Consider the following 15,509-nt stretch of genomic DNA (forward strand, 5'->3'; position numbering starts at 1 on the left):
ACGAAATTTTTTTACATTTAGTCCTTTCGATTTATATATATATCGAAAGGTATATAAGTCTCCACCGCACAAAACTCCCAAAGCACAGTACACACAAAAAAAGCTTAATATTAATTTAAATCCATATAATATACCCATAACGTATTATACAACGAAATACAACCACTAAAGCACTATAAAGCACTCAATTCCAGCATAGATATTATATATACATATATGAAAATTACTATGGTTACAAACGGAATATGGGCGTACACATATTGTACCAATCAGAATATACAACAACGATCCCTACCCTTATAAAACTACCCCAATTATATAATATTCGAACCAATCAGAATGATATTTCGATACGAGGGGGTTATACAAAAAGCTTTAAATGAAAACATATTTCCCAGAGAATATTTTCTTGAAAATATATATCATTTATATGGATTAATTCGTTAAATATAGTTCATCAAAAATGCAGCAGCAATCCGCTTCAACAAAAGATACAAAAAAATCAATGATTGATCATCAATCATCTAATCAAAATTTATCACATAAAACATCGTTTTTAATCGAAGATATATTATTTCGTTCGAAAAACTCTGGAATTTATAGTGAACAAAATAATAGTTCATCGAAACATTCGAGCGAAAAAGCTTTCCATAAATATCAACCAACTTATTACAATAATAAACATTTGAAACGTGCAAATAGTAATTCGTCAAGTGCATCAGTGTTTAGTGCATCAGGTGCAGTTTCTTCATCGGATGATTATAAAGTGCAAACAAGATCAGAAACATTAAGTAATAATAATCGGACAGGTGCTTCACCGTCATCGTCAGCTAATCAACAACCATCACAACAACAACAGTATTTGGGTGCAAATCATGGAAATAATAATTCGTCATATTTTCAAACGAACAATACACTGAATACACCGACAAGTGTGTCAATTGGTCCAGCATTTCAAACCACTGATAATGGGTATATACAGGTAAAAGTTATGGATGTTGAATTATTGAGTTATATCTTTTATAATTGAATTATTGTATTTTCTCGTATGGTTTATTTACATAATATATTGAAGATAGTTGCTTTCCATATGTGATAATTGTATTATCGATAGAGGTTTCACACATTGTTTGTCTATAAAGACCACTATTGTTTTTATTAACACCATATTAATAGTGTTTTTGTCCTTAGTAACGATAAATTAAGTCTGTAGTAGTGATTGTTTGAAGCAAAACATCTTTAGATAAAATGTTTCTGGTCAAAACAAATGTACTAAAGGTGACATTGTATTTATTTTGAAAATTCTTTATTTATTCTTCCAAATCAATTTCATCCCCTTCAAAGTAATCCCCTCCCGATGCAATGTACTTATGAAAACGGATTTTCCAATCTTTGAAACACTGGTTGTAGTCACTTTCCGGGATTGCCTTTAGTTCCGTCTTCGCTGCACCTTGAATCTCCTTTATCGTATCAAAACGGTGTCTCCAGAGCGGTTTTTTGAGCTTGCTGAACAGCCAGAAATCGCACGGTACCAGATCAAGTGAATACGGAGTTTGTAGAACGATATGGGTTGAGTTTTTGACGAAATGATCACGAATTATGAGTGCAGTATGGGATGGTGCATTCTCGTGGTGTAAAAACCATGAATTGTCTTTCCACAATTCCGGTCTTTTTAGGCGGATAGCGTTACGCAAATGACGCATAATGTTCAAATAATATTCCTTGTTGACTGTTTGGCCGGGCGGAAGGAATTCATAATGCACAACAAACGCGCGCAGTTTAAATTCAAATGTCACCTTATTTTTTTGACACAGTATTATAATTGACAACTAATTTTATTAAGTGAAGAAATTTGATAGGATGTTATCAGCGTCGCGAATGTCTTGAAAGTTAATACTTCATTGACTTGGCACTTCAGTTGGCCTACTGCATACCTTCTGCTAATAAATAGACTTTATTTTGCTTGCTGTTCTTTATATTGAGCAAAACCTTCTTTGTTCTTTAAAGCATAAGCTATTTCTATGATTATTCGATACACAAAAGGTGAAATTAGGAAAATTGAATTCTTTAAAGCTCTTTAATTTTGATCCGTGAAAAAAAGCGCTTTCGAAATGTATACTGGCCTATTTTGTTGCACAAAAAATAATAAATAATTTAAAAGACGTTTTCTGTAAATCCATATTAAACGGAAATTGACCAAACAACACGTTCTCTTGCAAAGAAAATGTATTGAAGACAGCCGAGTCTACTGTCTTATCTAGTAGGATCTAACAACTTGTAACTTTTCTTGAATAAGAAAGTATCAGAGAAGAGAAAAATTTTACTAGAATAATCGGTTACCGACACTTGAAGCCGAGAAAGAAAGGGAGTGACAATAGGTGGTTCAAATCTTGCGGAATGCGATGAAAAACTTAGAATAATGTGTACAGTTGCATTCACTGTGTAGTTTTCTTAAATACCTTATTTAATGTTTTTTAAGACTTTTATTCCAGTTTTTAAGTACGATTGTAGCCCGCATGATTCAAATTAAAAATCCACGACATATTTTTAAGTATTTTTGTCAGGGAGCTAATTATTTACAGAAAAATGTTCTATGCGTTTAATACTACTCTAAAATACAACTTATTTTACTATTTGAGATTCTTTAGAACATTGAAAGTATCTCCGTAAATGTGAAAATTAAAGAAAAAATGTTAGAAAATGAATTTTATTTTCTACAATTTCTGTGATAAATCTGATAATTGATGGCTCTTAACTTCGTGATAAATATGATAACGTGTGTGATTTTAAGGCTTCTCATAAAGCAGATTAAATTTTCCAATTACCATATGAAAAATATATAAAAATGTCGATAGTAAGTATGGGTACAAATTATGACTCCATAATACGAGGTAAAAATATTATTTAACATCTACAATCGATAATTATCGATATTAATTTATACAAGACGTAAACGATACGTATGTTAAGAGATACCTATAATTAATAGGTAGATACATATACTCAATCAATATATTATTAGTTTATTGGTTTAATTATGTGGCTGTTTCTGTTAATTTCAATTTGAATTGAACTAACCTAGTAATTTCCATTAAAGCTCTTAAGTGAAACAATTGAAACTATATATGCATATATAGGTACTTATAGGTATATATATTATACCTATACAGGGTGATTCAAGTTATAACAGTAGGACTTCATCAAATGCTAGATAAAGATTTAAATAAGGACAATAAGAGATCGGACTAAATATTTTTTATTACTTCATATGAAGAATTCTCATTTCAAAAATAGAAAAGCGAAGTTGGTTTTTAAAAATCTTTGCTAGTATGAAAGATATGAACGTTTAAAATTCTGATTTAAACAAAGAGGAAGATACCCACTAGTAAAGTCATACGTGGGTATCGACATACAGAACTTTATTTTGCTAAAAAGAGATGGGCAACCTTTGAATGCAATCTTTGCTTGCTTATAACTTCTTCGTTTTTTAATCAATTTAAAATTCACTTTCAAATTTTGTTATGGTATCAAGTCTAGTTTTACATTTTAATGGGTAATATAGCCAATTCGACATCAGGATTATCCCATATTACTCAATATACTTATAGCCGGGAAAACATTCTTTTCTAGCAAAACAAGATGTTCATATTTTAGAAAAAAAAAACAAGTGCAAATAAACAAGCATTAAAAAACAATTCAATAAATATCAATTTACTGTCTAAAAAGCAGAAATGACCCTCAAAAAGGATCCTTAGCTCTTATTGTTAAATTTTCAATTTTTAACAAATTATTATTATTATTTTAACGTTGTCTGTTATTTGGTGAAGCTCTGCTTTTATAACTTGAATCACCCTGTATATACGATAGTTCTTACCTACCTATTACTTATATTATATACATAAATATAATCATAACCAATAAAAGCTTAATGTTAAATTATTAATAACCTGTAATTACTATATCAATATTTAATAATTAAATAATTTACTTTGACGTAATTAATGAGTTTGAAATAATCGATTTTTCTATATAGTTTATCTTGCTCCTTAGACTTGTTCTATCGTATCCATTGCTTTCTTTAAGAAAATAACTATTCCAGCCATATTTTCATCGATGATCGTTCAGAGAGGTCATCGAAAGAGATCATTGTACAAGCTTTCTTTCACCTTGCCTCGTTTTTAATTTTTTTTAAACAAGGTTGATATATTTATTGAAACAAATGATAGTAAAAAATTCAATCATTTCCACCCAAAATAGTCTTCCATGTCAAAAAGGGCACCCCATTGAAATTTACCTCCTTACCTCCTTGAAATTTACACAAGTTGTAGTAAATAATGAACCATTTTTGGAAAATTGGCTGGCTGACAATTTTTGTTAATTAACCTCTGGCAAACCTTTTGATAAAATAATTTTTTTAATGGAAATGCACTTCATAACACCTCCCTGGTTTAAAAAAAATAAAGTTTAAGATGTTACACCTTGGCTGGCTTACAATTTTGGTTTCTAAATTTGTGCTTAATTTAATGCACAGAAAATAATGCATAAAAAATGAAGTCTATCATAGTAAAAAACATTTTTCTGGTGACAGACCAATTTTTATGGATCAAATTGATGTCAAACCTTCTATCAGAATTTTGATATTCTAAAAAAAAAATTAATTTCAAAAATTATTTTATGCACCATCCGACAAACTGATTTTCAACTGTCCGGCAACATTAAAAGTGTAAATTTTGGGGCGTCGGGCTACGAAACCTCTCGGATAAAACTTTTATGCATAATCAGCTGAAGATATAATATCAGTTCTTAGCTGGAGCAATTAAAATTTACTTTATCCTGATTTAAAAAGCATACTTATACAAATTTTTGGCCAGTTGTGAATAATTTCAAAAAATATGTTTTTACTGTTTAATTTCATCCAAGTTCGCTAAATTGTTTTTCAGTATTTTAACTTAAAAGCGATTTTTTCGAAAAGAATTAACGAATTTTAAAATTGCTTTTACTAAGACTTTAGAAACATTCAACCCTAATTTAAAATTTATGTTTATTAAAATTTAGGTTGCAATGGGCGCATTGGGTGCATATTTAAGTACACCGTACAAAACAATATCCGAACCATATTTTCTATCACAAGGATTACCATTTCACCATCCATTATTTGGTGCAACAGCGAATGAATTATCATTGAGTGCATTAAAACATTGTCGGCGACGGAAAGCAAGAACTGTCTTTTCGGATCCCCAATTAACAGGTATAAGTGAAACGCAATGTAAAGCTTTAAGAAAATGGCTTAAAAAATTGTTTATTTTGTTATAGGATTAGAAAAGCGATTTGAAGCGCAACGATATTTATCAACACCAGAACGTGTAGAATTGGCTGGTGCATTAAATTTATCGGAAACACAAGTAAAAACATGGTTTCAAAATCGACGTATGAAACATAAAAAACAATTACGAAAATTGAATGAAGATAAAAATCAATCATCGTCCAATGGCAAATCATTAAATTCTTTACCAGGAACTTCTAGTGGTAAGTCCTAGTAGTATTTTATTTATTGAGAATTCCTAAGTTAACATTTTTATAAATTTCGGAATTGCAATTTGCATTCCTAAAGAGTAGAATAAGAGAATATTCCCAATAGAATAAGATATATATAATATACTAGCTCGGCCCGCAGTGTGGTACTCATGGCTAAAATAAGGCTGGAGAAATAATATAAAAATAATACTAAATATCAATATACTTTCTTTTTATTTATAGGCAATTTTATTACAGATATGAATTACAAATTGAGTCTATTTTTCTAAAAAGTGTTTTTCAACGTTCAAAATGCTCAAATTTTTATTTCCTCCTTTTAATGCTTTCACTTTCAAAATTATTTGTAGAGAAATTGTGTTCACTGGAAAATTAGAAATCGGTAATATATCCAAGGGAAAACATTTTCACGACTATTTTCTTTTTTCCCGGGAATTTTGCTTAGGTATTAGCAAGGCTCAATGTTCTTTTTTTTTAATCAAAGATTTCAGCTCAACAGTTTATTTATTATTATTATTTTCAATTTACTAATTTATACCTTAAATTAAAGAACTATCGTCCACCAAAACCATTAATCGGAGCCCGATTTTTTATAAACACTTTCTTTAAAAGAAAAAAACGGTGAGTATATACACTTGACTTTTAAAATATGGTGTTTTTCGTTTTGGTTATTTTGTTACCCTATATTATGAAATTAGGTAATTAACTTTCCAAATCCTGCTTACATATAAACACCGATTATAATTATCCTAATTATCAGAACGACTTACATTTACATGACCTTAATACCTTCTAACAACACGACAAATCCCACAAAACTCTTACTCATAAAGTTATAAATATACAGCGTGATCCAAGTTATAATACCAGTACTTTCTCAAATGGTAGATTTTTGGAGAAATAAGATATTTTTCTGAATATTGCCAAAACACCTACTTAGTAAAATTGAAAAGGCAATATTGACCTAATAATCTTTTTGGATTTAAGGTTTATGGTGACAAATTACGAAACCCAGTGATAGAGAAATGAGTATGATATCACCTATTTCGTGATAAAAAATCTAATTTTATTGTGAACGCCACTAATTTTATTGCAAATACAATAACATTCTGCAATGTCCTATGCTTGGGGCTCTAGCGTCAAATTTGAAATTTTATCAATATTTACAATAATATCTTTTTTCAAAAATTTCAATAGTTTGTATTTAGAAGAGTACGCTTTCCCGGGGCGTATTGAAAAATTATTTTAACATAATGTGCGTAATCTGTTATGGCCCATAGGCAGATTTGGAGGTCCGCTTTAACAGAAGCGGATTTATCTTTCTACCGTTCCTAGACCACGGTTGTCATTGCTGCTTTTTTGAAGTGAAAACTTCTTTAGCGCCGTTGAGTACTTTTTGGTAGTGGGAAATATTATGGGTTCGCGTTACCGACATGCTGTGCGCACGCCGACAAGCTTATAGAAGTATATCTGTAGCTATACAGCTGACGTATTGTGTAACATTAGTGCTGCGTATATAACAAGTACATTGAAATTTATGTAAATACAAATACTATTCACAAATCATATGATTGTATATTAATTGTTATTTCAATTGAATTTTATTTATATTTTGTCAGAATATTGTACAGCCCGTAATAAATTTAAATAATAAAAAACCATATAAACATGCATATAATTGTTGCTCGGAGTGTCAATAGATCTGAAAACCAGATTGATGTTGATAATTTTAATTCAAATATTATGGAATTTAATCACTTCTATCGACAGTCCCTATGACTCCCTCTACGGGAGACCTTTCATAAAAAATTTGTTTTCTTCGTTCCACCGTCTTTCTATTTGTCCAATTTTTCTTTTTCTTTTTTTGTTGGAAGCTCCTAGGTGGTTACCTAGGAGCCGTTGGAAACTCCTAGATCGTTGTCTTTGATAACTCTTATAACTTGGACCACCCTGTACAATTCATATAAAAAAGACATTAAATTAAATAATATAAAATCTAACAAGTACTTAAAAAATAGGTAAGTACTTTACCCGGGTACGACACGCGTGTATCAACCAAAAAAAAAAAAAACATTCAACATTATATTACACAAAATGGAATCTAATAGTTTACAAATTGCCTTTTTTATGTCAAATAATCGGCTTAAATTTGACATAAATTCCCGTAGGATATCATTAAATTGGTATTATTTTATTTAAGCGTCCCGTCGCTTGTGTGTGTATGTATGTACACAAATCGTTATTTACGTTAAAATTATTGTGTTTTTTTCTTTCGTTCGTTTTTTTTTTGTTTTTGTTGTTGTTGTTGTTGTATTGTTTATTCTTTACGCATTGTTATAAAAATATAACAACAAGTGTGTCTCGGGTTACAAATGTTAAGGGATGGGTAGGGTAAAAGGGGAAAAGATCATCATGTTTTGTATTATTTGTTATTATTATTATTATTTGCTATTACGTCTTATTTTACATAAAATTATTTATTATTAAATTTATTAAATTTCATTAGAAAATATGTAGAAAGAGACATTTAATGAAATTTTCTTATCAATAAAAATACAATTTTCTTTAAAACATGATAAACTATCTTGGAAAGATTTATAGCAGTGTAGCTTTAAATACAAGGCTAAATGAGCTACATCCCCTAGTGAAGTGTTAATGTATTGTGAAAATATCGAAAAATTCTTTTTTTTGACTTGTTTTAAAAACGAAAATTTAGGAAAGTGGTAAAATTTTTTACAAAACAATATGCAAAGGCTTGAAAGAAGGCAGTTTTCGAATGATATCAGAAAAATTTCAATGCAAGATTTCCAGAAGTGTCCATTTTGCTTGGAAAGCGAATATCTTGGCCCAAAAAGCTCGTACAGGAATTTTTTATAGCTCTTTTCCAAGAAAAATAAACAAGCTTTCGAGTGGTCTTAAAAATCTTAACAATAATTTTTAACGCTTCTAAACTTAGAGATAACATTTCTCATCCTTTCCACCCTACGTGCGATACGGCAACGGGTGATAAACAATTTTTAGCAACAGATTCCCAAAATACAAAATACAAGTTTTCAAACGAGCTATATATGTTCCAAATTCGATGATTTTTCGCAGAGATATAGCTGTTTAAGATTTTGGTAAAAATTTGTGTTTAAAACATTTCCCTTTAATACTTTCGTTCAGTATATTCGTTGTGTGCGTAGTCATGGCAAGGACTCGCCAAAATTTTGGCGATAAAAGAGGCTGTTATTACTAATTTGCAATTCTTTACATGTTAATGTTATAGCAAATGTAAAATTAAAATTATTGAAAAACACGAATTAATTAAACTTAATGCATTGAAAATTGTGAAAATAATTATAATAATTAAAATAATCAAATTGCACAAATATTATTTTTCAAATGTAAATTATCATAATTATTTATTTAAATTTGTGAGACAATAATATTAAATTTTCAATGAAAGCCATAAATGCAATCCAAACAATTTATATATGCATCCATACAATTCTATAATTAAAGTAGTGTATCGTTATCATGGAAACGTCTCCAATAAAACTCACACACGGTGCGAATACTAATATTCGTAGGCCAAAATAAATAGTTTACGAGTAATAATTATGAAGCATGTACTTTTAATATAACTGTATATCCACTTACGTTTCACTCTGTATATAAAATATTTCTAATAGGAACGAAAATTGACAATTTTGATAAAATTTTCAATTAAATATCATAATAATTATTAAATCATAACCAAAAATATCTATAATATCTAATAATAAAAGGTCGAGGAGAATTGAAAGTAAAAATGTTGTGAATTAATTAAAGTATATTATTATTATTTTATTATTAGATTTAATAAATAATTTTCGTAATAATTATATCTATATATGTATAAGAGAGAGTTTTCATTTCCTTATAAGATGTTGAAGAAGGGAACAACCAACTTTATTACTTTAGGTCGCTCTCTGTTTGTGTATGAATTCTTAGGACAATTAGAAGCAAGTTAAGTTTTACAACTGGGGTTGTTCCTTTCATGTAATTTAATTATAGTTGAACGTCTTGAGATGGTCTGCCCCATCAACATATATACCCATAATATATAAATATGTATACTTTGTAAATGTACAGTCTTATACAGCAATAAATTTTCAAAATCAAATATGTCTGTTAAATACATTTCTCTATCGATGCAATGGAATAGCAAACACTGGTGCAACCCAACTTATTTGCAACAGTGACAAACAAATTCGAATTGATATTGGTCGAACTCTGATGGAACAAAAGTAGCGTCATAAGCTCAGCACAAATACGTGTGTCCGACTGTCCGATAGCGAAGTGCACCACATGTAATAATTATGCGATTTCAGTTTAAGGCCATTTGATATCAAAAATATAGTGGTTCCAAAAATCTGAAATTCTGTGTATCATTTAATGAGGATTTAACTCGTCTTCTGTATAATTTTCAAGTCGATTCTCTGTACGGGTTACGGCAAATTAATTATTTAGTGGGTTTCAAAAAAAATTCCAATAAGATTGCATCAAAATTGCCTGTGTTATTAAAAAAATCGAATTTTTGAACTTGATGACGTCATCAAAATTCAAAATATTTAATTTTGCTCTATTACATCGAAATTTTATCCAATTTTGATAAACAAAGTATGTAATCCTACTAAATTTGGGCCATATTTTTCAAATTTATGATCAAAATTAACCTAGCTTTATTAGATTTCAAGAATGTGGAGGTCTGGTCCCGGAATTAAGCACATTAGTGATAACTAGCGAAAAACTGACATCACAGCTAAAAAGAATGACCCAAAATTAGTGGGTTTCAAAAAAAATTCCAATAAGCTCGGATCAAAATTGCCAGTGTTATTAAAAAAATCGAATTTTTGAACTTGATGACGTCATCAAAATTCAAAATATTTAATTTTGCTCTATTACATCGAAAGTTTATCCAATTTTGATAAACAAAGTAAGTAATCCTACTAAATTTGGGCCATATTTTTCAAATTTATAATCAAAATTAACCTAGGTTTCAAGGATGTGGGGTCCTGGTGCCGGAATTAAGCACATAAGAGATAGCTAGCAAAAAACTGACAATACAGCTGAAAAGAATGGCCCAAAATTAGTAAGTTTTAAATAAATTCCAATAAGTTTCGATCAAATTTGCCTGTGTTAACAAAAAAAAAAATCAAAATTCAAATTATGAAAATATTGGGTATTTACTATCAAAATAATAAATATATACACGAAATTTTACGACAATCAGGCATGACTTAAAAAACGCCAATCGTTTCAGATACTTGTATCTGGTTATTCCTAATACACGAGGAAATCTAATTTCCGTATCTTTGGTCATTCTCAATGAAACACCCTGTAAATCAAACCCAAGTATATATACAGATAACTTGATTATTAATTGTGCTTTTATACACCCAACAACTTAAAGTATAACTTAACGAACTTACTATCTATCTAAATGATATAGATATAACAGAGAAAGCGTCTTTCAAAACGTCTTAAACAAATATAACAATTTACAAATATTAAAGACGCTACACTTATCTTTATGTAAAACTAAAATTTATACCTTCGTTACTTATCGAAGGAAACCACGTCTATTACATAATAATTTGTATCATATAAATATCAATTACATAATTATGTATAAAGCTTTGCGTACAACATACGTAAAACTGTATCCTCACGAAAAATTATCGAATCAGGATCACTCACAGCTTTTAATACTTTTTAATCGTAGTCATAAGGACAAAAAATTTAATCATTCTCTATCGCTTTGTGTCGAAGATCGAAAAGATAAAAAGAAATTATTCAATTTTTTTGCACTTCGAAAGCGAAAATTACTCGAAAACGGTTTTAATTAAATATTTAGACTTACACACACATTCCAATCGATATTGTGAGAAATTTTTTTCAAAACCATTAATTGTATTTATTTCATTTTGAAACTATGGTGTATAAGGAAAATTCCATAAAATGCTAAGTGATTTTTATTTCATAACACCGGTTTATATTTTATACTTTACTCAAGGTGTCTTTTTTTTAGTTGGCAAATCTTTGAAACTCGAAAAATAACTTTTATTGATAAAAATGCTTCATGCGAAAATCTTATGCAGACATTAACTTGACTTAGGTTTTCAAGCTCAATGAAAAGCTCTACTCCAGAACTGGTACATAGATAAACACTTTAACTTAGAAAGTTGTTGATTAAAAATGTAACATTTTTTAATCAAGAACTTTTAAAGTAAAACGGACTGAAAACTTTTACGAAAAATTGTTTTTTCGTATCAAAGTTGTTATTTCGTATATTGTTTCTCCGAAATCAAGACACTTTTCGAAAAAAAATTTCCAATAACTCCAATAAAAGTGGTTTGTTTTTCTTTAGAGAACATTTTTGTACAAATTAAATGAACAAAATGCTATCAATTACTGTCTGAACAGTTCGGTTTACAAAAAAATGTTTCAAACAAAAACAGTTTGCATATTTATAAAGAACAACTTTATAATTTAAAGCGTTCATCATGTTTGTCAGTTATGAATCATAGTCAGGTTTTAATTGAACTTAAAAACTCAGATCGAATTCGATGATGGTATAAGATGTGTGTCATTGAAACTTACATTTTCCGTTTAAAGAATTTTACTCGATTAAATTTATTTATCGAGCATATGTCAACTTAAAAAAGCCACCCTGTATACCATAAAGATTCTCTTATTTATTTTTTTCTTTATAAATATCCATCCCACGCCACGGCTCGACTGAACGGTATATAATGTGACCTATGAGTTACTTCGTAATGAAGACTCCGTAATGAAGAAAAAAAAACTCTTTTTTAATATTCAAAGAAGATTAATAATTTTATTATTAATAAGCGCCATTATTCTATTAATATTTTCATCTCTTTCATAATTTATTATACATTAAAAATTAAAAACATGATAAAATTGTACTTTCTAATACTAATAAACAACTTTCTATAAAATTATAGTTTTCGATATATTTGCAGGGATCAAAAATAATACGCCATGAAATCCAGCTTAAAATCCGTACCTTTAAATTATAATATTCTTATTTTTTTATCGAATTCATTTTCAAGCTTATATCGTGCTGACTAATGACAATAAAAAGACTCACGGTCCAAAAATGTACCGCTTAAAAAAAAATAAACTAGAGAAATAATATTAAGATGTAATTTTGTTCTTTATGCAATTTGTATATCATATCTGTAATAAAATTGCCTATAAATAAAAAGAAAGTAAATTACTCTAGCTTGTTTTTAGACACGGGTACAGCACTACGGAATTCCGCACGAGTTGAGCTAGTATCACTTTAGAAGCAAAATATTTTAAATAAAACATCGCATAGTGAAATTTTCTATTTTAAAATATATTTTCAATTTTATTTCAGACGCTCAACCAATGGATTTTTCAGGTAATCGTAGCGGTTCTGATACATTGGGTGGCCGTGATAAACGTAATGACGGTATTAGTGATGATAGTAGCTGTATATCTGATAATTGTAGTGATTGTGAAAGTGATATTGATATTGTTGGTGATTCAAAGAATGTCACCCTAAATAGTGGTGCAACAGACTCTGTTAGTGTTTATTATGCGGGTGCATAAAATCAATTCTATTACAATGGTTGGTAAATTTAAAAAAATATTATTTTTTATTTAAGACATTTATTCCAAAAATATGGTGAGCCATTTCGAAATTCTAAAAAAAGAATGCATAATTTATTTGTAAAATTAATTGCTATAATTTTCAAAAAATATCAACAATCTTCCAGCTTTTTGAAAAATAAATCCAATAAAAAAACTGATCATTTGCCCCTTAACGCCGGTGATTGAACAAAATAATGTATTGGGAAATTATGGATATACTCAACATCTCAATTAAGATCAATATCTTCGAGATTAGGGAATTATTATGGAATCCAATTATCTCCGGTCTAGTTAATCAAATTCACCTATTCTATAAATTTCTATAAATTTGAACAGATTTGTGAAAGTTTTTTGCTAATTTATGTAAAATTTAGCCCCCGAAAATTTTATACAAAGTTTTATGGCGTTTTATGGCGATACCGTTTTACGATACAATTTTTTACCTTGCCAGATTTTTTTAATAGCTTATTAGGAATTTTGAAAATTATCGCATATTGATTTTTTTTCAAATATCTAGTCACTAATTTTTTTAGTTCATTGAGTATTATAAATTGTTTAAATAGCTCAAAATAATACTGATATATTTCAAAAGAAAATTGCTATGTAATGTTTCCAAATTAATTTTAGAAAATATCAAAAATTTTCTTCGAATATTCTTGTAAAAATATTTTGTACATATATTTTAGTATTCTAATATTTTCACGATTTATTTCTTAACTCTAGTTTTCGATAAGCTTATGAGTAAAGAAACTGTAATATGAAAATGTAGCTTAAAAAGCTAGGGTTTAGAATTAACCTAAATTAAAAATTAATTTAAAAAAATAAATAAATAAATCGTTCTGAGTTATATACACATAAACAAAATATGATTAACGAAATTTATTTCGAAATAAAAATCATATATATGTTTATATTCTGAAATGCACCTAGAAATCGTTGTAAGAATGTTTTAAGACAAAAATGAGATATCACGAAACTAATTAAAAGAAGACAGTAAATTAATATTAATAATTAATAATTACACATTTTAGTGGAATATATTAATATATAATTTATTAATAATAATATCTGAGATTAATTTCAATGTAGATTAAAATAATTTAGTTCTTACAAATCAAAATGTTAAAAATAATTATATAATTATGTTTACAAGGGATGAAAATTTGCATTTTCATTATTAATTTTCCCTTTCGAGACTCCTTCAAGTAAGAAAAAGTAGGTTTTCGAAAGCCTACCATATAGGTAGGTATATTAGACAAAGAAAATATTTTATTTTCAGGATACAAAGGATATTAGGTAATACCTCATTTTACATCGCTTCCACCATTTCAAACACCAAAGGAAGGTACATAATAAAAGAGAAATATTTCAAGGTAAAGATACGAAATACGGACGTGAGTCTTGTATTTTATGTTCGAGAATAATGTATTTCAACCCCCGAACTAAAAATGGGACGTTATTAACTCTGGGGGGTTAAAGACCCCAAAAAAGGGGTGTTTAACCCCCGAACCAAATAAATTATTAATTTTTATTCAACCCGGAATAACTAAAAAATAGGCCATGACCCTCAAAATCGGTTCAGATTGGAGAAGGCTCTAAGGAAAATGGTAATTTAATGGAGAGTATTCTTAGATATGTTTCAAGGGCGAGTTTAGAATCAAAATATATTTTTTCAAAATATACACTAAAAGTATTTTTTTCAGAAAACATCGCTTAACTTTTAAAATAAAATGCATATTAAATTGAATGAGATAATTTTTCTTTCTCGAGTGTCGATTTTTCGAAATATGAACGTTATAGCAAAATGAGATATCAATTTTCAGTCAATGATTAACCCTTTTCAGTATTCGTGAAGTGTGTATTTTAATTTATTAACTAAATGTAGTTGAATTTGGACAGAGCCACCCGTCGATGATTAACGTAATAGAGAGATTTTTATCATGGAAATAGGGTTAATAGTCATTGAATAAATCTTTATTTGTTACCTTATGTTTTGTAATAAATAATAATATTATTAAAAAATATACAACAATACATAAACAATAGACAATAGGTATCATCAGAGTTATTTATCTGAGCACTTTTGTTAGCTATATAGTTACCAAGTTACCGAATATTTTACTTTGGGTATTGAAAAAATCTCCGATGGCGTCAAGCAGTCAATATGGGGTAATCATAAGTAGGTTTAAATCTTACAAAAAAAACAGCAATGGTCTATAGAATCTTTTGAATACGTTTGAAGATTTTTGTTGCAAATTACTGTCGTTGTTCTATTTTAAGCCTACGGCATAGCAAAATGATTTTCC

General features: G+C 28.6%; 1 protein-coding gene across 1 annotated transcript; it reads left to right on the top strand.

The window, feature by feature from the left end:
- Positions 1-463: 463 nt before the first annotated feature.
- On the top strand, positions 464-13,161 carry LOC123300535 (brain-specific homeobox protein). Its single transcript, XM_044883120.1, has 4 exons — positions 464-982; positions 5,056-5,248; positions 5,314-5,526; positions 12,947-13,161. The coding sequence occupies exons 1-4, from the start codon at positions 464-466 to the stop codon at positions 13,159-13,161; spliced, it is 1,140 nt and encodes a 379-aa protein (XP_044739055.1).
- The last annotated feature ends 2,348 nt before the right edge of the window (positions 13,162-15,509 follow it).

Source organism: Chrysoperla carnea, chromosome 5 (genome assembly GCF_905475395.1).
Source record: "Chrysoperla carnea chromosome 5, inChrCarn1.1, whole genome shotgun sequence".
In the NCBI taxonomy this organism is placed as follows: domain Eukaryota; kingdom Metazoa; phylum Arthropoda; class Insecta; order Neuroptera; family Chrysopidae; genus Chrysoperla; species Chrysoperla carnea.